Source organism: Acromyrmex echinatior, chromosome 1 (assembly GCF_024713525.1).
Source record: "Acromyrmex echinatior isolate Ae372 chromosome 1, ASM2471352v2, whole genome shotgun sequence".
In the NCBI taxonomy this organism is placed as follows: Eukaryota; Metazoa; Arthropoda; class Insecta; order Hymenoptera; family Formicidae; genus Acromyrmex; species Acromyrmex echinatior.
In genome coordinates, this window is record NC_141852.1 from 25,912,890 (window position 1) to 25,940,867 (window position 27,978).

Consider the following 27,978-nt stretch of genomic DNA (forward strand, 5'->3'; position numbering starts at 1 on the left):
TATTTACTTCGATGTATCTCCGAGGATATTTTTTCTATTATCTCCATTACCCTCTTGTTACCATCTTTTATTATCATTTTACGAATTGATTAGTTTTCCTTACTTTTCACAATACGACCGGTCGACGTTCACGAGGATGTAATGTATATTATCGTACGATATGATCGCACGAAGTTTACTTGACGGATCTTTGGTCCACATCACAGAATTCGTTAAAAACTATGATTCATCGACGAGGTAGTTAATTTTACAAGTTACATGCACGTACCTGATAATAATGAATCATCTGTTGCACTTTCGATGTATCTGAGCGAAAAAAACGATGAAATATGCAAAGATACTCCAGACTCCGACTATTCCGAACCTACCGTCGACTGCGACTCCCCGAAATCTTGTTAGCATAATGGCGATAGCATTCAATATTTCATATATTAAAATGATCACTCGATACTTCACAAGACACTTCGATCACTATTCGCGTTCAACTCTTTCTGATAACGGTTACGAGAAGTACGAGACAAGTCCGTACACGTCCCGAAATGTCCCGTAACTGATATAACAGGTTCGAGAATCGCAATATCGAAATTCAAAATTTCGAGAATCGTAACTATCGAAATGGCCTCAAGGCGGCTGTCTTTTGTGTATTTGTGTATGTATGTTTCTATTTTATAATTTATGACTACGTTTATGCGATCAACTTTAATAATCGAGTTTAATAACATCCGTAGTTGGAAACTAACCAATCATAGTCCATTCTTCAGAGGAGAGAGAATAATTATGATTGTTCAGTTTGATCGTAAAATAAATGAAAGAAACATAAACACACACACACACACACACACACACACACATACATACACATACTCGTGTTAACGTACTGTTAAGTAGTTATCATGCAAATTCATTGATTATACAATATATATTAAATAACATAAGAAGATAGCGTAATGAGATCGCGTAATGATCGTTCATTCGATATGATTGTACTATGAAGTCGTCTTCATAGTACGCTATTTCATAGCGTTTTGATTTGACAACTCAACACAAATGTGATTATATCAATAACAGGTTTGCTTTGACCATGTGCCGCGAGAACTTCCACGCCGCAGTATGAAAAATCGTTTATACGATTACATCTGCATTTTCGTTGTGCTCGAGATATTGCAATCGTCAATTAGTTACGCGACAATCATCAGTGATACTCGCAGGTATTGATAGTAATTTTCTTAGATTCTGTATCATCAATTTGTATAATTTGTTAATGAGATTTTTTTACTTTTCATTTATTATTATCTGTATTGTTTTCTGTACGTAAAATAACACAAATCATTCCAGTAAAATTGCAACGTTTCAGCAATATTGCAGTAACATTGGAAATGTTGCAGCAATGTTGTAAGCTTCTGTATTGTATGAGTTTTTTTTTAATATTTCATATTGCTTAGAAGATTACATGGTTCTAGAACAAAACGAGAGATATCTGTTCCTGAAACGTCACAATTAAAAGAAGACACCAACTATGCAAAAGAAATAAATTTGCAACATGAAGAGAATAATGAACTTGAAGAGGATGGTATATATGAAGATAATACAAGTAAGAAACGCAAAATTTCGAAGAAAGATGCAAATTTCATGAACTCCGCCGACTTACATTCATCAAACGCTGAAGAATCTTTCAATCGTGACAATGTACCCAGCTATCTTAACTCGCAACTCTCGAATGAAGATTTAGAAGAAACGGAAGAAGAGGATGAAGAAGCGACAAAACGAAAACGCGATGAAAACGAAAAAGCGAGCAATCTCATCCGCTTATCTCGGAACATAAATGACGATTTCAACAGATATACTGATCAAGAGAGATCGAGTTTGTACGACGATTACGAGGCGAAAGACATCGCAAAGCGTGGTATTTTAAGTGGCTCAGAGGATTACGAGGAAATTGAAGATGACTTGCCAGGAATAGAAGATATGGCTGCAGTGCAAGAATTGACGAATGAAGCCGAAAAGAGAGAAACACGGAAGGATGTTCGGGTGAAAAGAGACCAAGCGGAAATTTCAGAAATATTTGATAAATCCAAATCAAATGTAGACAATCCAGCAAAGTTAGAAGAATCAAAAATCGCAGAAAAAAATCCTTACTTGCGCGAAGTTTCGTCTGCACCCAACACGATCAAAAATTCCGAATCAAAGGACGTGATATCAAAGTTGAGCGATTCTTCCGAAATCCAAGAACCAGCAAACACAGTTGCTCTGCTCAAGAAAGATGAATCAAACGCAGAATGCGAGAAACACGTGGAAAAAGAAATTCAACGGAAGATTGATTTGATTAAAGAGGAAATTAAACGAGATATTGAAGCGCAGCAACGAATAAGAGACATCAAGAACAATAATGCTAGATTCGACGAATTGCAAGATCAAGAGCATGAGGATGAGGAAAGACAGAACTTCGAGAATAAATCAATCAAAAAGCGACAAACTATAGCCAAGAAATCTGTGCAAGAGATTGCTGATGATGCTATCACTTCTTCTGAAAAAAGTGAGAAGAAACGATCTTTGAAAAAAGAACAGATTAACAAATGGCATCAATCTAATAAGATAAGTACATCAGATATTTCAAAGCAGAATGAAAATCTGAAAAGACAAGTCATAATTGACAAGCCTTCTGAGCAAATTCCTTCGAAAGAGCTTTTCAAGCAAAAACACAAGCCTATTAGACAAATTTTTTTGGTAAATAACGATCAGATAAAAAGAAGACAACTAAGAAGCTACTCGTTGCCATCTGCCCAGGCAGTCGTCAGATCCGAAGATGAATTATTTATGAATCCTAAACTGAATTCGTATCTTCATATGGACAACAGAATGGTGAGGCTTAACAGAAAGCAGACTAAAACCATTTATTATTGAGCGATATATATTAAAAATTGATTAATATATTATATATAAAACAAATTGCTATTAAATAAAATTATACTTCTACTACTTAAAATATAAATATTAATATAATATAAGTATATATAAATAAAAAAGTAATAAAATTGTTGCAGCTCGAAAAATCTTCGCCAGTTGGCAGCGAAGATGAAAATAACGAAGAAGAACAGAGCCTTACAGCAGAACAGTCAAATTCTTTGGTACCTCTTATTGGAAGTTCACAGGAATTAAATCCACGTTTAGAAAAAGAATACAAAGAGGCCTTTGGTGGATTGCAGAGTGAGCCTGGCAATGCTCTAGCCAGATTCAAGAGAGTCAAACGTGTGCTAACAAACGATCCTAATACAATTTAAAATTTTTGTTAAGGTATAAAATGACATAGATTAATCTTTTTAATAATCTTCAGGACGAAAATATTTCTATCATACAAAATGAAATTATAAAAAAATATAATGATATTTTTTTGAATTATGATTAATAGGAAAAGGCTAAATAAATAGGAATATGTAGGGATAGATGTATGTAAAGAAATATCATAGATATTAAAAAAACAGAATAATACATTTGTAATTAGAGAAATGATTATAGCTATAATAAAATGTAATACCATTAATTACAAAACATTTTGAGATTATCGGTCGATTTAATCATAGCTTATAAATATATGATATATAAATTCTTGACATAACTATGCTATTTAATACTAATTTATGAATTTCTGTGCCAATTATATAATCTTAAAAAATATCAAGATATTTGTTCCTTTTCAGTTAAAAATGATTAAAAATATTGGTAATACTTATAAAATAAGAGAAATGTACACATGTCAATCAAAATTTTCAATAACTGCTGTTAAATTGTTCTTTTCCTCTATACTTGCAAAACTATATTGTACAGATAATGCAGATAATTCTTTGAGCTGTTGTTTTCCAATATTAAAAATAGAACTTAATATTTCCAATTCTTTTGACAAGCACGTATTAAAAACACCTTTATCGTCAGTCTAAAAAAAAATTATATTTTAATTTTTTAATTTTAAATATATGTTATTTTTTATACTTACTCCAATAGTTATTGGATGTCCAGCTTTGTACAGATATTTAAATTGATGATACATGTAAGATGACACTGTTTTACATTTAATGTTCGATGTTAAGCATAATTCTAGATTAAAAGGAAAAAGTAAATATGTTTACACATATTAACATTCATCAAAATATTTTTCAAAAGGAGAATTATCTCTCTCAAAGATCTCTTACCAACAGGAATTTTTGATTCCAATAATGTATCAAACAATTGCTGAGAACCTTGCAAACTAGGATGAACGCAAGTACAATGTCCCAAACGATCAGGTTTAAATTTTAATATATCATTTGTTTCTATTTCATTTGGTACCTGCATATGTATTTTATATGTATATGTACTATTGTATGTATATTGTATGTATATGTACTATTATATGTAGAGACAATTGATTTTATTTGGAAGATAATTCACCTCTGCACAATGAGCTGTAATTCTAAGACCTACTTTCCTAGACGTTTTTAATAATTCTAAAAATGAATCGCCCTCTGTTGGATCACCACTAAGATCAATACCTACAACATGTTCTGGATGTTTTTCCATAAACTGCATAGCAAGATTTATGTTTTCTTCTGCAGATTCGTAACCTTGTTTTCGATTAATTGATACTAGTAGTTTTACAAGAATTTGTGGAAATTTAGATTTCGACGCTCTGTACATATTGAATGTAATAATACCAATTACTTAAAGGAAAAATAAAAAATGTACTACATATATATATATATATATATATATATACATTCAAATCAGAATCTATTATACAAGCTAATAGACATTATTGAGTAGTTACTCACTCGATAGCTTTTATTATAGCTTGAAGATATTCTGTTTTTGTCATTACATCCTCTACAGCACGAGGTGTGCTCCTTAATTCTAAATAAATCACATTGTCTTCATGAAATTCTTTTATCACATCACAAGTAGCAACAAATACAGCCTGTGGTGTAATTGTTAGTGCGTGAGCTATGTCAAACATTTTAAAACATCTAGAAAATAATAATATATAACACATTTTTTATTGAACAATATAGTACCTCAAATCTCAATATTTTGTAGAAAAATAAGAAAAAAAGTCTATGTACTCGCTTAAAGATGAGAAATTGCTGGTATTCAGATCCATAAAAGTTTCATCACAACTAGTGTCTGAGCGTTGCATTTTACATAATTTTTGCAACGTATTTATACTTAATGAACCGTTTAAATGTGCATGAAGTTCCTAATAAATAATTAGAAAAAATTAATTATTTAGTATATTAAAATATATAAGATTATGAAGTATAAAATAAAAATACTCATTTATTACAATAAGTTCTTATATTTGATTTAAAACATACTTACCACTTTGGGCAACTTTCGACAAAACTCTGATATATCCATTTTATCATTCAATATATCTCTTAACTTTATAAAATGATCATTAATGTTTCATAAAATAAATATTCACGTTGTAATTACAATCAAAGTGTTAATGTAACGTTAATGATTGCTTTGATAGATCAAAGAATGTTTATCCGTTGCTGGCGCCACTATGTATATAAAGTATATACATAGAACTATTTGCAACCACGGATATTTCCAGTGGATAACACATTTATTATACAATTTTCGATTTTATTCCGTGTTACCTACATTGTTTGGTTCTATTCCGTGCTATTGGCGCGTTCGGGAAGACGCTATTAGCGCTACATTTGTTATTCTATCTTCGTTATTAGACGAAAATAAGAATAGAATGACACAAATAGCGCTAATAGCGTCTCCTCGAATGTACCTTATGTCTACAAAGGATACTTTTTTTTATATACATTGTCAGTATAGTGCCCCAGTTACAGAAAAATTTAAACAATAATTCATATTATGTTATAGATATGCTATATAGATTTGCAATATTAGCAGTGAATATAGGAACATGATCAAAATATAATTAAGTAATTATATAATAATATAATGTGCATCATAAAAAATATAGTAATTAAAAATTGGAATAATTTAAAAACCTAAAGAAATATTAAAAATAAATTCAGTAAGAAATGACAATGGAATCGACAGCGAATCAATGTCGATTTGACGTCGAAATCATCAAATTGACGTCGAATTGACATCAATTTCATTGTCATATCTCACTAGGTAAAAAAGCGAATATTTTATATTTTAACAGTGTTTCACACATATACATAAAACATATACCAAAATAAAAACAGAAAAAATCAAATATATCATTTGTTTATAAACATTATCAGACAGAAATCTGACAAGAATGAGAGCCTTTTTCCTATAATCGCAAACTGTTCCCACGCTAAAAACTATTGCCCTCTGAAGAAGTGGATGTTTGAATATCAAACAAGTTAATTTAGCGAATTTTGTTTTATAATACGCGTCTGCATAAAAATGGAATTACGAAATTGTGTTTTTTTTAATGCAAATTTTCAGCTCATTTTTACCAAACATAATTATTATTATAGTCTGTAAATATATTTCAAAGTCTCTATAATCACTAGCAAAATTATAGTCTTTGAATACACTTCAAACTTTTCGATCATATATCGTTAAATTAAGATTTAATTTAGCAAAAACGAGCTACAGGCCCTTCTTCATCTTACTTTATCAAAGTTGAACTATTAATCTTAATTCAAATTAAATCTGATCGTTTCACAATTCCTCTTACAAAAATCGAATAAATAAATCTCGCGCAATCTCTTTTAATTACTCGCGCTGCTTCACCATCATATTATAAATAAAACTTGAAACATAAACTAATAATTTGCAATTAATTTCCTTTTTCTTTTTTTCCGGCTTCCATTGAATGATAATTATAATGGGCTCTTCTTTATAAGATAATTTCCCTGACTTTTTCCGGTTTTCCCGATTTTCCAGATCTGTGGCAATCCTGACTGATTATCGATAATTGATATAAATTTATATACCGCCGAAAATTTGCCATTTAAAGTTGAGTAAAGGTTTTTAATAGTATCTCGTTGATGTTCATATCAAATATCATTAAAAGATATATTTACAATAAACGTATAATATTGAGATATAATATATGTATAATATAGTATTTACAATATATATATAGTATTGACAAAATTCTTGAACTACCATATCTCTACATAAAAAATTGTTGGATAAAAATAATCGAAACGAGAAAGGTAATAAGAGTCAGTGCACGATTTTTGATGCGCTAAAAAATTTTAGAGCATCAAAAAACTGACTTATTGCTCTTCCTGTTACACATGTTTGTAAGTATTTCTGGCATCATATTAATTTTCACCATACATATATTCATTGCGTACATAGCGAAAGGATTAAACAGCTAAATTTTTATTAGATAAAATTATTTAAAAGTAGTTTATCATAATTTCATATCACGAGTAAATATTTTTCTAGTTTCCATTTGCGAACAGAAATTTACGGACCACGAAGTTGAGCCAATAAAGCTTCATTTTTGCGACATTCAATAGTAAGCTGTCTAACTGCCGTAACATATTTGCGTTGCTGCTCTACGAGAGTGACGAGTTGTCGACTAAGCGTATCTCGCCTTCCTTTTTCGTCAGTACACCGTTTTTCCACCTAAATAAAAAATTTTTTCATTATTTAAAATTATTTTGTGACTCTGCAGAATTTATCATTGAATGATGGAAGTAAGAGAAAACTTGTTTTTCATGTTACCATCGCTTTGTTGCGCTTCACTCCTGCAACAATTGTCTCAAATTGTTTCAGAAACTGTTCCTTGCCACTTGTTGATGCCATAGCTCTGTCATAAAACATATTAAGTTACATATATGTTAAGACTACGAATATTTTAAAACAAGTAATATTTATAATACGTACTCATTATAATTATCTTGAATAGAATTCAGCAACGACAATTCCTTACTTATATATAGTTTTGTATCATCGAGGGTATTGTATAATGTATAATATTGTTTAGTTTCTTTGTGCTTAGCTGAAACTGTAATATGCTTCTTTAATATAAATTTTGCGAAATAGATACTTTTAAATTATAGAATTGTTTTTATGTCTGTAAATAAAAATTAATCCAGTTAACCTTGATTATAGAGTTCCATGAAACGTCGTTGATATTGTGTCAATTCAGAGCGTCCTGGAACATCGTCTAATTGCCTCGTTAAAGATGCAATAATTCTATTCTTTTTAGCCAATTGCAATCGCACTCGTGTTATAATTTCCTTTTGCTCTTCATATTCTTTGACACGATCTTCCTCTTCCATCGGAGCACCGTTTTCAATTTCTTGTAACATACCTCGAAGAAAATTCAAGTCCGACTTACATTGTTCTCGAAAATTATATTCTTGTTCCTTTAATCCTTCATGTACAGATAGAAGTTCCTCTAATCGTTTGAAGGTACTAAAAGTTGAATAAAAATTCTTATTTCATATTTAAGCAAACACGAAAAGAAAAAATTATTAATATCTAAAAAATTAATATATATTTTATTTATAATTAATTATAATTTTATTACTGCTAAATACCTGTCATTATCATTAATTCCAATTTCGCGAATTTTTTTAAACGAGCGTTCAATGATTTCTCTTCTCGTACGATATTCTTTCACCTTTTCTACTATTTCAGTAAGTTTATCAGATAAGTTATCTCTCTCTTTTGTTAACTTGCGTACTCTAGATTGCAATGTTGTTTTTTGTTTCTGTAATGCAATTAGAGCGCGCGACGAATTTGTTACATCATCATCCTGCATTAATAAAAATGTTACATTAAAAAATTGTAAAATAATATATGCTTTAATTATATTGCATAAAAATATATTTAAATTTACCTCTATTTTAGAAGTAGTCATAGTTGCATATTTTTCTGCGACTTTAGCAATTTCTTGCGCTTGTATACCAACAATATTTCCAAGTGTATGTACATTTAAGCGCATCTGTATGAAAAATTAATAGTTATAATACTATAAAATATAATTTATAATTAAAAGAAAAGGATAGTTTTTAGTGTGACTATATTTCAAATAATATGTTTCATGTGAATTTTAAATACATTTTTTTTAAGTATTACAAATAAAATGTGCAAATATATATATGCTGCCCTTAATAAAAAAATATATTTGAAATAGTCTCGAAAGCACTTTTTCTCTCTTAGCATGTAACATTTTTAAAAATCTACGTACTGAATTTTCTTCTATGACGGATAGAGCAGCGGTGATATGTTCAGTGGTGTTCTAAAAAATGTAAATTGTATTGCATGAATTTTTCTATTATATCAATAAATATTTCAAATGGATAAATTAAAAATGATGTATTTATAATAAGTGATACCTTTTCATTTTTTTCATTATTTGACTCATTTTTTGAATAATTGCTTTTAGATTCTGTTATTGTTGTATTTTTAACAGCTTCAAATGGTGCTTCATATTCTAATACCGTACCAATGAACCTATTTGATTCATCTTTTACAAAATCCTCTTTTTGTTTGAATAAACGCCGTGGTTCATAAGCTCTCTATTGTATATTAAAGAAAAATACTGCATATCAATTACATATTTTACAAGTGTCTTTATGAACAATAATTTATACCTTAACTGAACGTAAATTTTTGATAATGTTGTCATTAGCTGTTGCTCCAACCTCGAAATCTTCACTAAAAGTATGTTTTTTATGAAACTGATTTAATGCAAAAGCTCTCACAAAATCTGCCATTTCCTGTCGCATTTCCATAGAACGCTTTACTAGCCATTGAATAACTGGGAATATATGAATACAGTCTAGACCTTGTATTTGATGTGGTTCTATTCGGTATGGACAGTTCATTTTGGGGAGCATAACTACAATTTTTTCTGTCAAGGAACTGCAATACACATATATTTTATACAATTATATATTAAAGTTATTATTGAAAAGATTTTTTTAGCTAACAGAATTTAAAAAATAAAAAGATTTGTTATAAGACATTATGCATAAAAGGAAATTAATATCCTAAATAAAATCAATATTTTCAAGTATAAGTATGATACATACATTTTTTGACCAATTGTAAGATTCTCTTGAAAAAGCAAATCTACATCTACATCAAAATTGCATGACTCTATGCACCAAGTCATTCCACCGACAACCTAATCAAATGAATTATTTTTGAAATTATATATATATAAATTGAATGAAAATAAAATAAAAATTGAAGATCACAAACCTTATCGAAATTTGATAAACCTTTTATTCGTGCTCTAAAGTAACCCGCAGCGACAAGTAAATCAATAATTTCTTGAAATTTAGTGGTTTGTTCCTCATCTTCACGTACATCGACCTAAGAACATTGAACATTTTTATGATTAATTTAATATTAATGCTGATAACTAGACGTCTTGAAATATTTTACCTCTGTACTTTCAGAACTTCTTAATAATCTTTTCGGCATATCGTTCAGCATATTGTGCTTTTTCACAGCACGTTATTTACTTCAATATATTTAGGATTAAAGTTAAACAGAGAGTGTATTAATTTATTATAACCGTACAGAAGTTTTTAATCCTCTCAGCTGTGTCAGATGGTTATCATTTAATACAATTCGGAAATAAAAAATCGGAAGTCGGTAAGGTGCTGCGCCCTGCCTCGACATCCGAAAGTTGTAAATTAATCGAATTGTCATCCATTTCCGTCGCTTCGGTCACTTCTGAAATACATTATACAGAGGGCAACATAGAACGACTCGGATCATTCGGATGTTAGGTTAGCTTTAAGCAATATTTGGAGTATCATAATTTTTGAAAGTTTGTGTGATAGTTATTTTTAATTATTTAATCGTGTACAACGCATCGTCATTAGCTATTTCACATAAATGATACGTGCACGTGTATGGTTCTACGTGGGAACGTGTATGAGTAAGGACAGAGGTTGATCAAGCGCACATTGTGTACTGCAAATTTCTTACGGAATTGTGTGTCGCAGTCACATTTTGCCTTTACATCGTTATTTTTCGTATTATGAAGCGACGTCAAAGAAGACCGGTCCTGACGTTCAACAAGCCGCAAGGCAGTTATGGTGAACACTCGCAAAGTAAATATCAATGTTTGTTTTTAGTTGGTGTACCGATTACAGTGATAATTTTAATTTTTTCTCCATCGTTTTACTTTGCTAAAATTAATCATTAATAAAACATTGAACATTAATGCATAATGTGCCATCATCTTATTTACCTTACTTGTATTATTATAGGCAAGTGTAAGTCGATAAGTAATGTACAACCCATACAAAATGAAGTCAATAATCCATTGGCCAATATGTTGTGTCAGTACAACTCTGATAGTGACACAGAAGATACCAAAAAAGATACACATAAATTGGATGACCAAGTCAACGATTTCCTTAAGGTATAACTGATGATAAGTTGTTTATATAATATAAAGAAATTATATTTATGTATATTTCTTATAGGAAATTCAACTCATTGCTCCTGAGCAACCCGTACCAAACATTGCTAATGAACAAGGTTTAGCTACTAAAACAGTTTCACGATCTGCACGTCATACAAATCAACGAACATGTAAGAATTTTAAATAAAAATGGTAAACTATATATTATTAAATATTATTGTGGAATATTTGAATATCTGTATTTTAGTGTGGCAAGAATGCTATGACAAATTTTCTGGTTATCCTTACTATTGGCATATTGAAACTAATGAGGTAACATGGGACATGCCAGAGGAATTACGCTTATTACAAAAACAATCAGAAGTAGGATCCTCAGCAAAACATCCTATTCAGGGACCACATTGGGTCGACTTTTCATCTATCAAATGTAATTGTTATTTTATAAACTTTTCTACTTCTAGTATTTTAAAAAGAAATGATATCAATGAGTATCTGCTGTAGATCGGCAATCCCAAACAAATATACCAGAAGGTATGATACCACAGGAAGTAGTAGCAAGGAATCGCAACAGATTTCTGCACAATGAAATTTCTAAAAAATGTAATTCGGAAAGCATACCGGAAATCAACAATGAGTCTCCGACAAAGGACGATGATTCAGACGATGGGTATAGCAAAAATTATATTTCAAATAGATTTATACTATTTCGACACAATTAAAAAATATATTTCAATTTTATAGACGGATAGAAATGATAACATCTTTCGGTAGTGATGGAAGTGATTCGGAAGATGAAAATAATTCTTCAGATGAAAATAAGGTCTCAACACCTTTATCTGGAAAGTCCAATTCAACACCATATGTAAAAAGCGGCGAAATTGGACCTGCTTTCTGTCCAACGGGAATACAATCGCCTATTAAAAACTTGTTTCATTCATATAAATCTGATTCGATTGATACATCAAATTCTACAAGTCATCTTGAACAACTTGATGAGCGTGAAATAACTGAATCTGACAGCAAGACTAGTGTAGTTCAAGGTGAAAAAGAATTCCTCATGGAAAACAAAAATAGGAAGGATATTAATGTGCATAACGCAATTCCGAAATTAGGTCTTCACGTATCTTTAGTACCTGGTTATGGAGATGATTCAGATGGAGAAGAGGAAGTTAGACCCAAGCAAGAGACAAAACCTTTGTTTCCGATTGCGCAGAATGAAGAATACGTAAATGTAACGAACTTGTTAAAAAATACCCATGATGTTCCCGCAAAAAATTCTGGCAATGTACAAGCTTCCGATCAGTGTAGTGACAATAATGAAGATACTCAAGAGACAAAAAATGATAATGAAAGAATGGAGGAGAAAGAATTAAAGCTGGACGAAGATAAATCCAAGACAAATATATTTTTGGAAGATATGCAAGTGTGCGGCAAGGCTTTTCAAAGAAAGAAGCGAATAGCATTTGATGGTATCAATTATATTTATTTAATTTTATTCTAGTAATTATATATAATAAAAATTTACATAAAAATTATATTTTTTAAAATTATTTTTTAAAATTATGTGTATCTAATTTTGTATTTATTCTAAAACTTATATCTCTTTATATTTTCTCTTTACATAAATAAATATAATTTTCTCTATAATTTCAGTTACATCCACTAAAGTTAAACAAAGTAATAATACATATCAGGAAAATACAATTCGAGATGATAACAGCAGTGATCTTATGAATAGTGAAATTACTTCACACAATGCCGAGGATGGTGACGCGGATATCAATAATCAGTTTTGTGCAGAAAACCAAAGAGAATCCAATGAAGAGCATAAGGAAATAGAACAATGCATTAGTATTAAGACTGAAGAAAAGATCAGTTCGAAAGACGAAGTATGCGATTCAGAAGTACCTGTAGAACACAAAACAATATCGAATGTTACCGGGGAAAAGGCCAACGAGGAACTGAATAACTTATCACAGATTATAACAGAGAAATTGAAGTTTCTTTCCGAAGGAAGAGAGAGTGTCTCTGCTGTTCAAACAATGCAAATTCAACTACAAGTTAGTGCTCATTTTTATATATTTTATTATTTATTTTTATTATTGTATATTACACTGTTTTTGAAGCATTTAACAATCGATATGAATTTTATTAATATAAATTACTGTATTTATTATAGACATTATCTACTGCATGGACGGCAAGCAGCTTAGATGACAGTTACTTTCAAAAATGGCTAACTAATACAAATCATGAATTGGAAAGACTAGAGCAAGATGCGGCACCAGCTGGTTGGCTATGTCAATGGGATAGGTATGGTATTCCGTATGCAATTTGCATTTTTTTATATAAATATAGGTATCTCATAAAGGGAGACATTTATGTTTAATGGCTTTAAATGTATCATTAATTTATACAATGAATATATTTATATATTTTTTTTATATTTATACAAACTCTCACATACATATACAATTGCCATGTACTGCTACTGTTATGATTTCATCCATCATTGAAAAGTTTATTTATTTTTAGTAAGAATTTAGATGCAAATTAGTTAATTAATATAGGTTTAGTATACTAACTTAAAAAAAAAAACATTGAGCAGTTTAATATTTATGACTTTTTTTTGTAGGGTGCATACTATATAAATTTCTAACATTTCACAAGTTCTAATCTACATTCACATATATTTTTAATTTATTACTTTCATACAATTTATACTTTTATACAAATTAATTCAAGTTAAAATTGGTCATAAATATTAATTTAGTAATATTCAAGTAAATACTAATTTATAAATAACCAATGTTGCATTATATACAATGATTATATACAGTCTTAATATTCAGTAGATACATTTTCTTTTAATTTAGAACAATGATGCAGCAATGATACATTTTATTATTCCATACACAATAGTTGTTTTAGCTTAAGTGAAGGTGCAAAGCTCGTAAAAATTACGGTCTCGAAGTGTAATATTTCCTCTTAGTGCTGAATCAAGCTTTTGGTTTTGTGATACTGTCAATGTGATAATTAATACGTGTTGAGTGATACATATTTTTAATATAAATGCTACGACAATAGAAGCGATAATCGAGTAACAATATATGTTACTTGGCTTAAGGATATATTTGTGCTATGAATAGTTTGAGAGAAGTGCAAGGTTAAAGTAACATTTATTAAAATGAAGACAAGAAGATGCAAAAAAGTGAAAGAACTCTTATTCTTTGATCGCAACAGGATTAATAATTCGCGTTTAGTATAATAATGTATTAATGACGTAGCAAAAAATGTATCGCTTTAGTGAATGATTATAAAAATATTTAACCGAATCTATTAACGTATGACGATTAATATTTTTGTAAAAAAGATGCTTATTAGCACAAAAAATTATTAAATTGCTTGTACAATTTAATAAGTGATATTATTATTCTGATTCTGCTCATGAATGCGTTTTAAGACCGAAAAAGATTTCGGCGCGCATGAAGTATCGGTGGTATGCAGAATCAGAATGTATAAATTCACATAAGAGATATGTATTTAAGCACTAAGATCCGCTTCAATCAAATACTTTCTTTCATTTAATTATATTTAACAGAACATTTTACGTTATTGTTGACTGATAATTATTTAAAATGAAAAAAAAAATTATTTTTTTTATTGTGATTTAAAGGGAATTAGTAATTGAGAAAGTTTTTTTTTATATGCATATAAAGATTAATTTTGCGTTATTTATCAAAGCAAACGAATGTTGTACAGTTTTATAAGATATATTTATCTTATTAAATACACATTTAATTTTTTAATAAAATGTGAAATAAAAAAACCTATATTATGTTTACGCACACGCTTCAAAGTGAATAAGAAATTTATCTGACATTAATTTTATCCGTTAATCTATTCGATAATGAACAACGATTAACAATGTAAGTATTATCCTATCTATTATATTTATCAATATCTGGTAATCCTTGGAACATGCTGATCGCAAATAAACCAGATATTATTAGGATTTAATTTTCATCATTATTTTCCCTGCACTTCAGTCATGATACCTCACTTCTCCTTCACTTTGCTGTAATCTCTCATTAATGTCCCTTATGAGAGAGAGAGAACATACTCTGATAATTACATAATTACATCTCCCATCTCTCCTGTAACGAAAGGCCTTCGTCGAGTAAAAACGAGATACGACATTGCAGGTAGGAGTGATTACTAGATTATGTTCTATTAATTTTTGCTTTCGTTTAAGAAACCGGTGATGCGAGTACACCGCAACGAATGTTTCACCACGGAAACATTATTTAAGGGTGTATTGAATGTAACATAGAGTCATGTAACATAGAGAATTATAATAAGAAATTGCACTATCATCACTGATGTCTCATGTATTCCATTTTGGTCGGGGGATTTTTCTAGGTCACATAAGCGGTATTACTATCACAATACATCCACTGGGACATTACAGTGGACTTATCCTGACACCGGTATTGCCGGTGGTACTGAAGAGATGGAAATATGCACTACTCCGCCACCAGAATCAGAAGAATCATTAGTCACAGGTATGTTATCTATGGACATAAAATATTCTTTACAACAATAAAAATATATAAATATATAAATTATCTAACTTACTTCATCATCACTGTTATATTAGAATCACCTGGGACAAAGAAAATTAAGGAAAAACAAACTGAAGAGATGGATGATAATAAAACAGATGAAGAAAATATAGCAGATAGACGTCCTGTAACTTTGGAAGCACCACCTCCACCACAGATATCTAATCCAAGTCCACCACCACCTCCGAGAATATTCGCGGAAGATTTAAAGAAGGATAAGAGGAAAAGAGACAAATCCGACGATAAATTTTTGGACGCAAAGAGGAAGCGTTTAGGGAAAGGTAATGAATTATCAATATTAATACAACGAGATTTATAATTACATTATTATTCGTATTATAACACTATTTGTATATATTAGCAAATCAATTAGTGTTTTTTTTTAAATTATGTTATGAAAATAATATAATTATTAATGCTAAATATAATTTAATTATAGTAAAATATAATTGAAAGATTTGTTGTTTTTTGTTTACAGACAGAATCATTACTACGGACACACAGGTGATAAATCCTGTTTTAGAATCTTTACCCTACGCACATCCACAGGTAGCTGTGTCATCTCAAACTTCAATACCTTTGAATCACACAAATATGGAACCTTTGCCACCTGGAGTAGATTTGCCGGAGACATCCTACGAAGCTGCTACCTTGAAAGGGATAATATATAATGCAGCATCTCAACCAAGTAATGCGATTTACGCACCTTCGATTGCTGATCCAACAATACCTATTCTAAGCCATCAGGCGGGTCTGCTCCAGGAACCATTTGTCCATTATCCAACCTTTCATCAACATTTGCATAACGTAAGTACACTTCTATGCTTGAATATTGATAATTAGGTAGAAATACCTACAAAGATATAGTATTACGTATCTTGCGTGCAACAAAATATAAGTATATGAAAAAAATGCATTGATAAATATACAATTAAATATATTTTCTTATATAATAGGAATGTAACAAACATATAAGAAACAAAAACAAATGTAGAATGTATATAAATACACATGTGAAAGAGTTTTATTTATGTAAGTACGTATAATTTATTTATTTATTAGCAGACAATCGCAGTTGCAAACAAACACAGTGGACAGAGTGCAATTCAATTCATGGTGGGATATGCGCCGATTTATACGAACAACAAAATCATCGCTAAGCCGCCAGTCAAGGCCTCGAAGGAATCTTTGGGATCTGCGCTTGATTCCTTTTACAACGATATTGCGCGTATTGAGAAGACGGAAACAGAACGAACAGGACAACTTCAGGATATCGCTGCTACGATAACAGAACAAGTATCTATCTCGACCGAAGAAGCGAAGCCGGAAATGGAACTGGAAACTGTGCCAAGCGATATAACGATGAAGGAACGGAAGAAAAAAAAGGTAGCGCTTCTGCTTATCATCGTATTTATTATTTCTTTATTTATTATTTTTTTCGGTACTATTTTCCTGGCATAAAAGTAGTAAAAAGTATTTAAAGAAAAAGTGAAGTTTACACATTCCAATTTTTCATGCTATGTTAAATTAAATATGTTCAGAAATTCTTTCAAGTATACATATCTCAATGAAAAAGTCAAATGAATTAACATATATCGATGAGTCAAATATTTAAATTCATACTTTTAGGCGAGGATTAGCAACAGCAAAAAGCACAAGGAGATGTCGAGCATGGTGGCGAAGTGGCAAAGGGTACAAAAGAATCTAGAAGACACTGTATAAATAATAGAGAAAGCGATTTAAATAAAATAATTAATAACTACGAGAAACGATTATTACATAGACTGTGTTATTAATATCTTTAGATTTCATTGTACATATGAGTTGTTAAATATTTCTTCTATTGTGAACTATTTTAAGTTTTTCTCTATGATCTGATACGTATTTGCGTATTGCACGAGTCTCGCAGCAATATTCGTATTATTGAACATAGTACTTATCTTGTGCGACTATTATCTATCTTATGATTTATTGTGAATTTTGTGATAACTTTTATGCAAGTAGAAACAAGTGATCTACTATTATGATCACCGTTACATATTTATTATAGAGTCAAAAATATGTGAGTGCATCTTTCTAACTTGATGCATTTTTTCCAATGCCGAGAGATACTATTTCATTGAATCGATGTAAATTATTTTTGCATATGTACTAAACGCGATAGACTATTCTTTACAGAATGTGAAAAATGCAATCCTTTACATTGGCTTTGTTGCAAACAAAAAAAAAACAACAAATAAATAAAATACAACATTCAATATTTTACTGTCATTTTATGTTGAAAGCTTTAAAACTGCAAAAATTTAATTAATTATAATTAATAATAAATTATTTTACGATTTATAAAGATTGTATAAAACATGTAGCATAAATATATATAAATATTAATTTTTATAGTATTTTTCTTATTGCTATTATAGTAATTATAGTATGTACATGCATATAATACATATAATAATGTTCGGTTATTTGTTTAATTTAAAATTTCTGCATCTTTAGGTTTCATTATTTGTGAATGGTATCTATTATGTTATCATCCGAGAATTGACGAAATTTCTCGCTTACCGAACTATGCTATCGAAATGATTTTTCAGTTACGCGTATCGTCGTCGACGTCGTTGGCATCGCGAAGACCCATTAGCCCATCACCGAGTGGCGAGTATCGACGCGAATCCGCCAGACGAACTCAGACGAACCAGTGTTAAATCATCATACCTTGTCACTGGTACCTCTCGGCGTTATAAATTTACATCGGCGTCTCGGCAAGTTCGACAAGTGCATGATGTAACTTGAAACAACATTTCGACATTTCCATCGTGACTTGTTCTCTAATCGGGTCCCAGCGCATTCAAGCTCGGCTCCGTTACGTCAACCTCACGTCAGTCACGTCGTTAATAACCGCGAACGCGGGTACATATATACACAGTCGACTGTCGTGATGCGGTAACCCGTTAATCAACCGTTCGACCATGGACGCCGGTGATTTCATTGAACGTTAAGTTTGAGAGAAATATCGGTTTAAATCAAAGCTTCGCTTCGCCTAAACGATCATTATGCTTGCGCCGATCCGCGTGCGCCTGTTGCTGTTCTGCTACACTACGAGCGATCCCGAAGCAAAAGGTAATGATAGTATTTGAGCGCGATCTCTGTATCTCTTTCTTTCCCTCTGTCTTCCTCTTTGCTTCTCATGTGCTCCTCTTCCGCTTTCCTCGCTGCGCAGCATTGACGTAAGCCCCATGTTTCATTTTCAACCGTAGGAGAGAGTGCAGATCGCGAACGTAGATTCGCGCCGGTCAACAGGATCCTACTAGAAGGCGAAGGGCGTAGTACCTTATGACGAAGCCATGTACACCTGCCATCCCTTTATCCCTTGGCTGACGGCATTCGATATTTTCGGAGTCGGAACATCTTGCTCCGCGAAATTGATCGAGAACAACAAATCGCTTAGATTCACATTCTTCTTGATTTTTTTCAATTGAAGGTTCAAGGTAGACGATTAATTTGCCACTTGTCTTGCCCATCAATTCCGTGTTAACTGGGTGCACTGGATGTAAACAGATAATTTCTATTTTTAGAGTGTTATCTTTTTTTAATTTCAAAGTTTTTTACAATAAATCGATAAATTCTTTTTTAAATCGATAAATTCTTTTTTATTTCGTATTTGGAATACAACATTGTGTTGATTATAAAAAAAAAGAGGAAAGGAATTAAAAACTAAATAGTGAGAATTAAAGTATAGCAGAACAAAAATTTATTGGATCTTTTAAAATGTTTTTTTTAACTAATTTACTTTTTATAATGTACTTGTTTGCTAATTATATTTTAAATTGTAGTCTAGTCTAGAGAAAGTAAAATCTGATTTTAGATAAAATGCATTAATTATTACATCTATTTATCAGTATAGTATCTTCTATTGAAAATGCTAAATTAAGATTTTATAATCCAAGTGGATATAAGATAAGAATATAATTTATGAAGTTCATTTGAAATATCTGTATCTTTTTTCGATCTCAGACAAATTATGGATTTATTGTATTAATATAAGGAAATTGGCTATATGAACTTTCATGATTGTTAATGTATAAATAATATATTTACAAAACGGTAAGAAATTTGCAAACAATTAATAAACACGAAGGCTCATACAGGCAATTTACTTATATTTGATTTGTTCTTGAAGTCATAAAACTATATTTATTTCAATTTATTTTATTATTTTATTCTCGTAAAAAAATTTTAATTTTTGAAACAGCGATGAATGAAAATAAATAATTTTGCTGCTTTAAATAATATTCGACGTTATTCATTTTCCACGGGGACGATTTTGCGCCTTGGGCTTCTGTGCCGTTATAAATAAATTTAGATAAGTCTCCACTTCTCTCTAGTCTATGACTAGAAACAGGACGTAAAGTGCAAAGTGGAAAGCCGCGTTTGAGATCGTTTTAAAGTGAATCCCAGCCTATTAATCATTTGAGGATAGTCGTGTATTCATTCTGCTGGTCTGACGACACCGATGCGTTGATATAAGATAATAATAGTCGTCTGTATTTACATCGCAGATGCAGCATCAGAAAACGGCGAGTCTAGGCATGTCGAACAATGATATTCATCGACAAATTAAGCTGAAAATTTAGTGCTGAGAGCGTCTATTTTCGACTCCATCGATTGTTACAGAAGAGGCAATGTTCAATCGAGACTTATATCTTTCATTTACACGTTCGAGTCTATGTATCATTCATAAAAGAACAAATTTAAAAAATTCTTTAAATTCGCTCTCGTGTCTTTTAATGCGCGAGGATGTTGCGAGAATCGTGTGTTTACGCTCACGTTTGCAGGCACACATTCGTCTGCATGTTCGTTTATTCGTTCGTTCGTTCTGTTCAAATCACGCCGAGTGTCAATTAGCGATGCCGACGTGAGCGTTCTTGCCCGCACGCTGGAACGAGCCGGCACGTTAATTTTAGCGTAATGGATCGATCTAAGAGGAGGATACGTTTTTAAATAGCCTCCCCAAAGATCTATCGCGCACTCGTTATTTCGGAACCATGAAAAGATTATATACATTTTAGAGAGAGAGAGTTAAGATTATAATATTTACTAAATAAAACGTATTCCGTAATGTTTGCACCGGAAAATCAGCGTGGAATTTGAAGTGTGATAGATTTGCGATATGACAATATGAACATGAATTAACGACATCATTTATCGTCATAAAGAAAATAGTTTCAAGTAGATTAATGAGTCAGCATTGCGATAAGAGTAACACGCGCGTAAACAAAGTTTCTTTATATTTTATGTTAAGTTAAAGAAGAAACTATCAGCATTAAAGTGTCCTTGGTAATTTGGAACGATTCGTGATTTGTTTGAAGAGGTTGTAAAATTGTACTAATGCTATTAGTGAAATATTACGAAAGCCAAACATATCCATAATGTTAATACCAGCTTGATCAAAAAGTTTCCGGAAGAGATCACCAGGTGATGCTCTGAGTCAGCTGATTTGAGTTCTTTTTTTTGACTAGGTTGTCACATCTATCATTGACATTTCCATCAAATTTTATCGCCATAGCTTGACATTTGTAAAAATTACGCCGTCTTGAGTACATCTACCTCTGCGCGTGTTTTCGATTTTTTACAGTTTTAAAAATGGAGTTGAATTTGCAACAACGAGTTTGCAACAATGAATATCATCCAACAACCATCGAATTCACCCGATATGGCTTCCTGCGATTTTTTTCTGTTCGATCGAGTCAAAAAACCTGCGGGGAACGCGTTTTAACAGCCGAAAGGAGGTAATGGAAAAATCGAAGACGGCTCTAATGGCTATACCAATAATAGAGTTCCAGAAATGTTTCGAGAGCTGGATCAAGCGCTGGCATAAATGCGTTGCAGTCGCTGGAGAGTACTTTGAAGGGGACAATATCACTTTTGATGAATAAACTTGTATTTTGAATTTTCTGAATGAATTCCGGAAACTTTTTGATCAAGCTAGTATATTATTTTAATTTTATACTTATTTCATTTCTAAATTCTACGCATAGCATATGTAGTAGCATTCACGTGCCATATGTTCTCGCCGTATCATTTCTTCTGTTCGTGCCCTAATTGTCCCTATGTACAAGATATGCGATAATTGTCTACAATTAGCAATATATTTGACCGTAGGATGCAACGAAGTCAGCTGAGGGATCTCTCATCCTGGATGACGCGATTATTCCCAGAGCCTGGAGACGGTAGTAATCGGATGACCGAGGGATTCAAAATGTTCGGTTCGAAAAACAGCTCGCCCACTAGCACATTTTATACTGATCTAGAAATCACGGAGGACAAACAGGAATTTCAGCAGGAGAACGAACATTCCAAAGCAGCGGAACAACAGAGCACAACCAACGAAAATGGGAACTCGCAAGATTCGGACACAGCAACAGGTGTTGAGGAGCAACGCTACGTCAGACATTCCTTCCACAGGATCGCCAGTTTCGGTGGCTTTCCGCGATTTCAGTCCTTCGTCATGTCCGCTTCCACACCCGCTGAATGCATCGATATCACGAGGCATGAGGAAACTTCAACGGAAACGTCTTACATTAAAATGTCACATAGTGTTCTAGAGTATAGAAGTAGCAGGTGTGTAAAGATCTCACGAAAAGAGTAATGTAATTTACGTATCTTTGATTAAACAATTTTTTAAAAGTTTGTATTTTTAAAAACATATACAGGTACGTAGCTTCAGAAAGAAGGTCTCATCAATATACATTAGACACCTACGCGGTAAGCGAATCCGAGAGTGAAGAAGAGTCAGAAGAAACTAGATCTTCAGAAACAGATTCTGCCATAGTGGCTGATCATACGGAAGAATCGATATCGGAGCCTAAATTACTAGCAAAGAAAGGTTCCCCTGATTCGAAACGTAAGAAGGCATTACGTGTAGCGCAAGAGTTACTAGCGACTGAAAAAAATTATGTGAATATTCTGCATCTGATCGATCAAGTGTTCCAATTCAGGGTCGATCAGGAAAACAGAGCGCATCCAATGTTCCCTCCAGAGACTGTCCAACACATGTTTTCAAATATTAAATCTATTTATAAATTCCATAATGACTTTCTATTGCCGCAATTTGAAGAGAGAATGCTATGTTGGGATACAAATCCGAGAATCGGTGACATAATGAAGAACTTTGCGCCATTTCTTAAAATGTATACAGAGTATGTAAAGAATTTTGATTACGCCATGAATTTGATAAGCACATTGCAAAACAAAGTTCCCAGATTTGCAGCGATTGTTAATGAAATTCAGAAGCTCAATGAATGCGCTAAATTGTCATTAGCACATCATATGTTGAGTCCTATACAAAGGCTACCGCGATACGAGCTACTTCTCAAGGATTATTTACGAAATCTTACTGAAGATAATCCAGATTATGAAGATACAAAAAGTAAGTAAAATTACAAAAATACATATTTTTTTGTTTTCCAAAATATTGTGTAACCTATATTTTTGATGAATTATGATTGTTTATTGGAAAACATTTGTAACGTTAAATTTTAGAGGCTCTGGAGTTAGTATCAACCGCCGCAAATCATACAAACGAAGCAATGAAAAAAATTGATAAATTTAAAAAACTTTTGGAAATTCAAGAGAGTATATACGATGCAACTGATCTAGTCAGTGCGACTCGCGAACTAATAAAGGAAGGACGTATAGTGAAAATTTCAGCGCGTAGTGGCGATCATCAGGAGAGACATTTGTTTTTGGTAATTATTATTTTACATAGTATGTTAATATTTATAAAATGGATATTCAATTAAAACTATTTATCTCTTTCCAGTTTAGTGATTTATTATTACTCTGCTCAATAAGACTGATACCCGGTCCTATGTATCGATTAAGAGCTAAATTTATGGTGGAAAATTTACAAGTAGTTGAGGGAGATAATCTAGAAACCGCAAATACTTTTTATATAAGGGATGAAAATAAAAGTGTCGAGTTATATACACATGCTGCCGCGGAAAAAGCAGCATGGCTGGATGCACTGTTCCAAACGATGCAAGAGATCATGAGACGTAAGGCCAGTCTGAAAACTGGAAATGTTAAAACTTCTTTGGTTAAAGCTGATGATGTAACTAGGTGCATGGTTTGCGAAGTTAGTTTTTCTGTGATGAAGCGAAAGCACAATTGTCGGGCTTGTGGAATAGTAAGTATTATGAAGTATTATGAAGTATTATGTAATCTCTCGTGACAAATTATTTTATAATAATGATTATTCAACATCTCTGTGATAATTTCGTCTCTTTCCAGGTGGTTTGCAGTAAATGCTCAAATCAGAAATTATTATTTGAAGACAATAAGAATATGAGAGTATGTAGATTATGTCATGCCGCGCTCACTCAACCGCTCACCAAATCACCATCGTCACCGTCTGGACCAGTGCCAAGTTTACTACAGGTATCGGCGAGTGCGCCATCAGTATTATCCGGATACCTGTTACTAAAGACGCAAGCCAGTAAGCCTTGGACAAAACGATGGTTTGCATTGCATGTTGACTTCGTTTTGTATTCGTTCAAATCCGAGTCGGAGAGTATGGCCATGACAGCGACGCCCATGCCAGGATTTATGGTTACGGAAGGTACAAAATTACCCGATGAAGACCCTTTGAACACGAAAGATCGGATAAGAGCATTCAAAATGCATCATTCGAGAAAATACTACTATTTCCAAGCATCTTCTCAAGAGGACAAAGAAAAGTGGGTATCGAAATTTTTCGAATAATTTGTACCTTGTGTAAATAAATGAATAATACTAATATTATATGTTCATGGAACTTACAGATGGATGCATACATTGGAGTTGGCTACGAAAGCTGAACTACCTCATCTTATGCAGGTGGAAAATGAAAGCGCACAAGAAAGTCAATCAATGAACGATGTACAATGAATATGCGTACCTTTTTATCTACCAAACTAGCCAATTTTTTACTATTATATTCGTGAATGAGAAGACGATATGGCAATGTAAGATAATCGTTAGTAGTTAATTAGCTATATTTAAAATGACGTTAACTCTTATGTTATATATATATATATATATATTGTTATTAGTATATATGTACACTACAAGAGAGAAGTCGAGTCAATAGCGGCTGCTGCCGAAACGCTTGTTGTTTTGTATAATGTTCTGTTATAGTATATTTATAAATATATATGTCTATCACGATACGCTGTGCTGACCGTAATTTGCAATGGAAGTCGATACGTCGCAATGCTTGAAAGTTAATTATGCGCTTCAGTGATAGTACGTTATTTAAGCTACGATTGTTATTATCAAAATCGATTTTTTAGGCACGCAATGGATTCTAGTTTTGTCAATAAATTTATTCCGTCAATTAAAATTTTCATAGCTCTTAAATAAATCTTAAAAGTAGTTCCTATCTAGTTACGAATATCGCAATCATTACAAATTTTATTACATTCACTGGAGGCACTTTGGTATAAAAGTGCATTCGATTGTACTAATTATATTGCACCTGTGTATTTATCACGTTTTTTTAAATTGCACATACAGACTGTCAGCTGCGTATGTGAATAAGTGATGGCATCATTGTCATTTAAAACATCTTTTTTGTTCCTTTTGCAGAGAGTGTAATTCGAGAGGATCGTGATTAACATCACTTTTACAATTAATAGGGCTAATTTGTCTTAAAAATTTAAGATAAATCGCATAAATTCATGGGTATGTCCAGTTGATATATTTGTATAAAAAAAGAAAATTAAGACATATCTCTTTTTTACGTGATAAATTTTTTATAATCGACCTATACATTTTATTAGAGCCTAATACTGAATGCCAAAGAAATTTACAAAAATGTGTTCTCTACCTCTGTTCTCAATGGAATAAAGTTTTGCATATTAGATGAGTATTTAGAATTCGTTGCTTTTTACTGAAACATACCTTTTTCAATTATTAATTCAAAATCTGGCAACTCTCTCTCTCTCTCTCTCTCTCTCTCTCTCCCTCTGTCTCTCTTTCTGAAAATTAAAATGTATTAATAAATTAAGATTCTGCCCAACAGATATATCTATATATCTTATAAAATAGCTTGATATTCCCGACATTTATTTCGATTTTATATGAAAACTTAATAGCACGACGGATGCGATCATTGTCGAAGTTTTCTTTGTCGTTAAAGCGCGTCCCCAAGCTATACAACAGATATTATCAATTAATAATATTAATACAATAAATTTTGTTAGCAAATTTTTCATATATCTTGTCTCAAGAATTTATGAATTGAGTACATTCATGATAAAATACATTATAATTTGACATAATCTATAATAATTTGTACATTGTAACCAGTATCACTTGTTTACTTTCGATAAACGTCAGTTACATAAAACTTGTACATGACTTAATAACTATAATCCAATCATTAGATGAAAATAAAACTATACATAAATGTAAAAAACACCTGAAAAATGAAAAAAATGTATCAAAATGTGTTGTTTTTAAAAAATTATATTTCTGACATTGAATAACTAGATCAAATAAAACTCATTTCCAAGAACGTATTTAAACAAAAAAGTTTAAACTTCAATAAAAAATTGTACTACTATAATATACATGGGACAACCTACCAAAAAGATCAGGACACCTGAATATCTCGGAAAATATAAGCTTTACGGAAAAGTGTTTCAGACAATAGTTGTAGGATTCAAAAAGATCTATTTATTTAGTTTGGCCTTGGACGGTGTCGCCAATGTCAGGTCAAGATCACATCGATTGTTTTTTAATAGGACACCCTACTTTTGATTCCAGAATCAAATAACTGGTGTCGAGAGCTTTTCAAAAGACTGTAATAGTTATTTTTCATTAAATACTTTTCAAATTATGAGGCTTGAAAGTTACAATACTGCCGCTATTAACATTACGCAAGATGTCCGACGGCTAAAATCTCTGTTGTTCAAGATCATGTCCTGAATATCATTTATCGAAATAAAGACCATTGAAGGTTATACCTCTTATTTTCATTTTTACATAAAAATGAATTTTTAGTACAAAAATAAAAATTATTTTTGTTGTACAGTGTAATATAAGTATATAACTATATATATATATATATATATATATATATAGTCTCCAAACAGCGATTTTGCAGAGTTTGATTTGAAAATGAGTTTGCAATTTGAAAAAAGTAGTTTTTTTTTAAACTATACAGTTAAAAAACTACTTTTTTCAAATTATTGTAAAAAAAAAATCGAAAATTTTTTTTAAGAATTGCTGTTTTTGCTATATATAAATGACATAATACATAACTTTTAAATTCCTTCATAAAATTAATGTGATTCCTGAAATTATGTAATCCTATTTTTATTAAAATTTTTTAGAGCTTACAACGCAGGAATAAAAAATAAATCTTATATTTATTTGTATTGCCCTTAAATTTTTATATTTAAAACAAGTAAGTATATATTCGTTGAAAAGAAAAGAGTGAAAATGCTGAGTAAGAAGAGTAATTTGAATGATTAAAAATTAATATATGTTTATAAAGATGTGTATAAAGATGTGCATTCAATCTTGAAATTACGAATAAGGATAAGGTTTTAAAAAATTTTGTAATTCTTTATTTATATATATATATATATATATATATATATATATATTAAAAATTTTATGCGATTCGTTTTAATTTTCTCATTGATGCAATAGTATATGTTTTGTATGTTTTATATGTTTAATAGAATAGGGGAGACCAGGCTAGTAGACTCATTTTTCAGTTATAAATTTTTACAGACAAAATTAAAAGACTTATCGAAAAAATGAATTCCATATCAGTTATTACATACATTTGACTATCTAATAATATTTTAGTAATAAGGAGAAATTGATAACTATTATGAAAAAAATACATTTTTCTAATGCATTCCATCTGATTGTGAGTCTCCCAATCGAAGTAAGGTGACTAAGGTGAGATGTGGAGTAATTTGACTAAGATTAAAATGAAAATTAATGTAT

General features: G+C 31.3%; 6 protein-coding genes and 1 long non-coding RNA gene across 13 annotated transcripts in view; 3 read left to right on the forward strand and 4 right to left on the reverse strand.

Annotated features, from left to right (window-relative positions):
* Positions 1-1,466, reverse strand: part of retn (retained) — a 182,688-nt gene extending 181,222 nt beyond the window's left edge. The window contains exon 1 of the mRNA XM_087413151.1: positions 269-1,466. Within this exon, the coding sequence (XP_087269277.1) occupies positions 269-286 (18 nt within the window). The 5' untranslated portion in view covers positions 287-1,466. The remainder of the gene's footprint in view (positions 1-268) is intronic.
* Positions 1,111-3,350, forward strand: LOC105144135 (uncharacterized). The gene is made up of 3 exons (XM_011052834.2): positions 1,111-1,208; positions 1,461-2,859; positions 3,042-3,350. Exons 1-3 carry the CDS (start codon positions 1,111-1,113, stop codon positions 3,276-3,278), a joined length of 1,734 nt encoding a protein of 577 aa, XP_011051136.2. The 3' UTR covers positions 3,279-3,350.
* Positions 3,351-3,467: 117 nt separating this feature from the next.
* On the reverse strand, positions 3,468-5,844 carry Ada (adenosine deaminase-like protein). Its single transcript, XM_011052833.2, has 7 exons — positions 5,347-5,844; positions 5,091-5,224; positions 4,803-4,994; positions 4,423-4,660; positions 4,185-4,320; positions 3,989-4,089; positions 3,468-3,928 (listed from the first exon to the last, which is right to left on the reverse strand). Exons 1-7 carry the CDS (start codon positions 5,383-5,385, stop codon positions 3,752-3,754), a joined length of 1,017 nt encoding a protein of 338 aa, XP_011051135.1. The 5' UTR covers positions 5,386-5,844; the 3' UTR covers positions 3,468-3,751.
* A 1,142-nt stretch (positions 5,845-6,986) lies between these two features.
* fidipidine (coiled-coil domain-containing protein 93) lies at positions 6,987-10,565 on the reverse strand. The gene is made up of 12 exons (XM_011052832.2): positions 10,354-10,565; positions 10,168-10,281; positions 9,996-10,090; positions 9,555-9,825; positions 9,297-9,479; positions 9,149-9,199; positions 8,798-8,902; positions 8,496-8,713; positions 8,054-8,370; positions 7,837-7,957; positions 7,675-7,759; positions 6,987-7,575 (listed from the first exon to the last, which is right to left on the reverse strand). The coding sequence occupies exons 1-12, from the start codon at positions 10,402-10,404 to the stop codon at positions 7,414-7,416; spliced, it is 1,773 nt and encodes a 590-aa protein (XP_011051134.1). The 5' UTR covers positions 10,405-10,565; the 3' UTR covers positions 6,987-7,413.
* Positions 10,566-10,630: 65 nt separating this feature from the next.
* LOC105144129 (uncharacterized) lies at positions 10,631-18,230 on the forward strand. Of its 3 annotated transcripts, XM_011052830.2 has the most exons (14): positions 10,631-11,030; positions 11,190-11,344; positions 11,409-11,517; positions 11,595-11,774; positions 11,849-12,014; positions 12,089-12,387; positions 12,460-12,816; positions 13,001-13,407; positions 13,527-13,660; positions 15,770-15,912; positions 16,008-16,253; positions 16,451-16,779; positions 17,035-17,358; positions 17,602-18,230. In XM_011052830.2, exons 1-14 carry the CDS (start codon positions 10,958-10,960, stop codon positions 17,692-17,694), a joined length of 3,015 nt encoding a protein of 1,004 aa, XP_011051132.1. In that variant the 5' UTR covers positions 10,631-10,957; the 3' UTR covers positions 17,695-18,230. The 3 variants fall into 3 exon arrangements, with proteins under 3 accessions (XP_011051132.1, XP_011051130.1, XP_011051131.1); XM_011052828.2 differs by having other exon boundaries at positions 12,089-12,816; XM_011052829.2 differs by having other exon boundaries at positions 12,089-12,816; positions 17,038-17,358.
* LOC147911097 (uncharacterized) overlaps positions 17,939-27,978 on the reverse strand; it is a 49,233-nt gene continuing 39,193 nt past the window's right edge. For 2 of the 3 annotated variants that reach the window (XR_015547378.1, XR_015547376.1), the window contains one exon: positions 17,939-19,516. This is a non-coding gene — a long non-coding RNA (uncharacterized LOC147911097). Of the gene's footprint in view, positions 19,517-25,914; positions 25,992-27,978 lie in introns of all 3 variants that reach the window. The other variant, XR_015547379.1, reaches the window with a different exon arrangement.
* LOC105144130 (FYVE, RhoGEF and PH domain-containing protein 2) lies at positions 18,953-25,882 on the forward strand. Of its 3 annotated transcripts, none has more exons than XM_087413104.1 (7): positions 18,953-19,092; positions 22,135-22,593; positions 22,686-23,401; positions 23,515-23,720; positions 23,795-24,160; positions 24,265-24,710; positions 24,795-25,882. In XM_087413104.1, exons 2-7 carry the CDS (start codon positions 22,136-22,138, stop codon positions 24,898-24,900), a joined length of 2,298 nt encoding a protein of 765 aa, XP_087269230.1. In that variant the 5' UTR covers positions 18,953-19,092; position 22,135; the 3' UTR covers positions 24,901-25,882. The 3 variants fall into 3 exon arrangements, 2 of the variants coding, with proteins under 2 accessions (XP_087269230.1, XP_087269221.1); XM_087413095.1 differs by lacking the exon at positions 18,953-19,092 and adding an exon at positions 19,328-19,460; XR_015547311.1 differs by lacking the exon at positions 18,953-19,092 and having other exon boundaries at positions 24,795-24,977; positions 25,600-25,882.

What these genes read in the sequence shown, in the direction of transcription:
- LOC105144130 (XM_087413104.1), top strand. Translation starts at nt 22,136, where the DNA reads ATGCAACGAAGTCAGCTGAGGGATCTCTCATCCTGGATGACGCGATTA. An exon ending in AGATTATGAAGATACAAAAA is followed by an intron (nt 23,402 to 23,514) that starts GTAAGTAAAATT and finishes GTTAAATTTTAG; the next exon opens with AGGCTCTGGAGTTAGTATCA. An exon ending in ATTGTCGGGCTTGTGGAATA is followed by an intron (nt 24,161 to 24,264) that starts GTAAGTATTATG and finishes GTCTCTTTCCAG; the next exon opens with GTGGTTTGCAGTAAATGCTC.
- Ada (XM_011052833.2), bottom strand. Translation starts at nt 5,385, where the DNA reads ATGGATATATCAGAGTTTTGTCGAAAGTTGCCCAAAGTG. An exon ending in AATTTCTCATCTTTAAGCGA is followed by an intron (nt 4,995 to 5,090) that starts GTACATAGACTT and finishes ATTATTTTCTAG; the next exon opens with ATGTTTTAAAATGTTTGACA. An exon ending in GGAATCAAAAATTCCTGTTG is followed by an intron (nt 4,090 to 4,184) that starts GTAAGAGATCTT and finishes CTTTTAATCTAG; the next exon opens with AATTATGCTTAACATCGAAC.
- LOC105144135 (XM_011052834.2), top strand. Translation starts at nt 1,111, where the DNA reads ATGAAAAATCGTTTATACGATTACATCTGCATTTTCGTTGTGCTCGAG. An exon ending in ATCATCAGTGATACTCGCAG is followed by an intron (nt 1,209 to 1,460) that starts GTATTGATAGTA and finishes ACATGGTTCTAG; the next exon opens with AACAAAACGAGAGATATCTG. An exon ending in TTCATATGGACAACAGAATG is followed by an intron (nt 2,860 to 3,041) that starts GTGAGGCTTAAC and finishes AAATTGTTGCAG; the next exon opens with CTCGAAAAATCTTCGCCAGT.
- fidipidine (XM_011052832.2), bottom strand. Translation starts at nt 10,404, where the DNA reads ATGCTGAACGATATGCCGAAAAGATTATTAAGAAGTTCTGAAAGTACA. An exon ending in CTTACAATTGGTCAAAAAAT is followed by an intron (nt 9,826 to 9,995) that starts GTATGTATCATA and finishes TGTGTATTGCAG; the next exon opens with TTCCTTGACAGAAAAAATTG. An exon ending in CATGGAACTCTATAATCAAG is followed by an intron (nt 7,958 to 8,053) that starts GTTAACTGGATT and finishes AGCATATTACAG; the next exon opens with TTTCAGCTAAGCACAAAGAA.
- LOC105144129 (XM_011052828.2), top strand. Translation starts at nt 10,958, where the DNA reads ATGAAGCGACGTCAAAGAAGACCGGTCCTGACGTTCAACAAGCCGCAA. An exon ending in TTATGGTGAACACTCGCAAA is followed by an intron (nt 11,031 to 11,189) that starts GTAAATATCAAT and finishes GTATTATTATAG; the next exon opens with GCAAGTGTAAGTCGATAAGT. An exon ending in TGGCTATGTCAATGGGATAG is followed by an intron (nt 13,661 to 15,769) that starts GTATGGTATTCC and finishes GGATTTTTCTAG; the next exon opens with GTCACATAAGCGGTATTACT.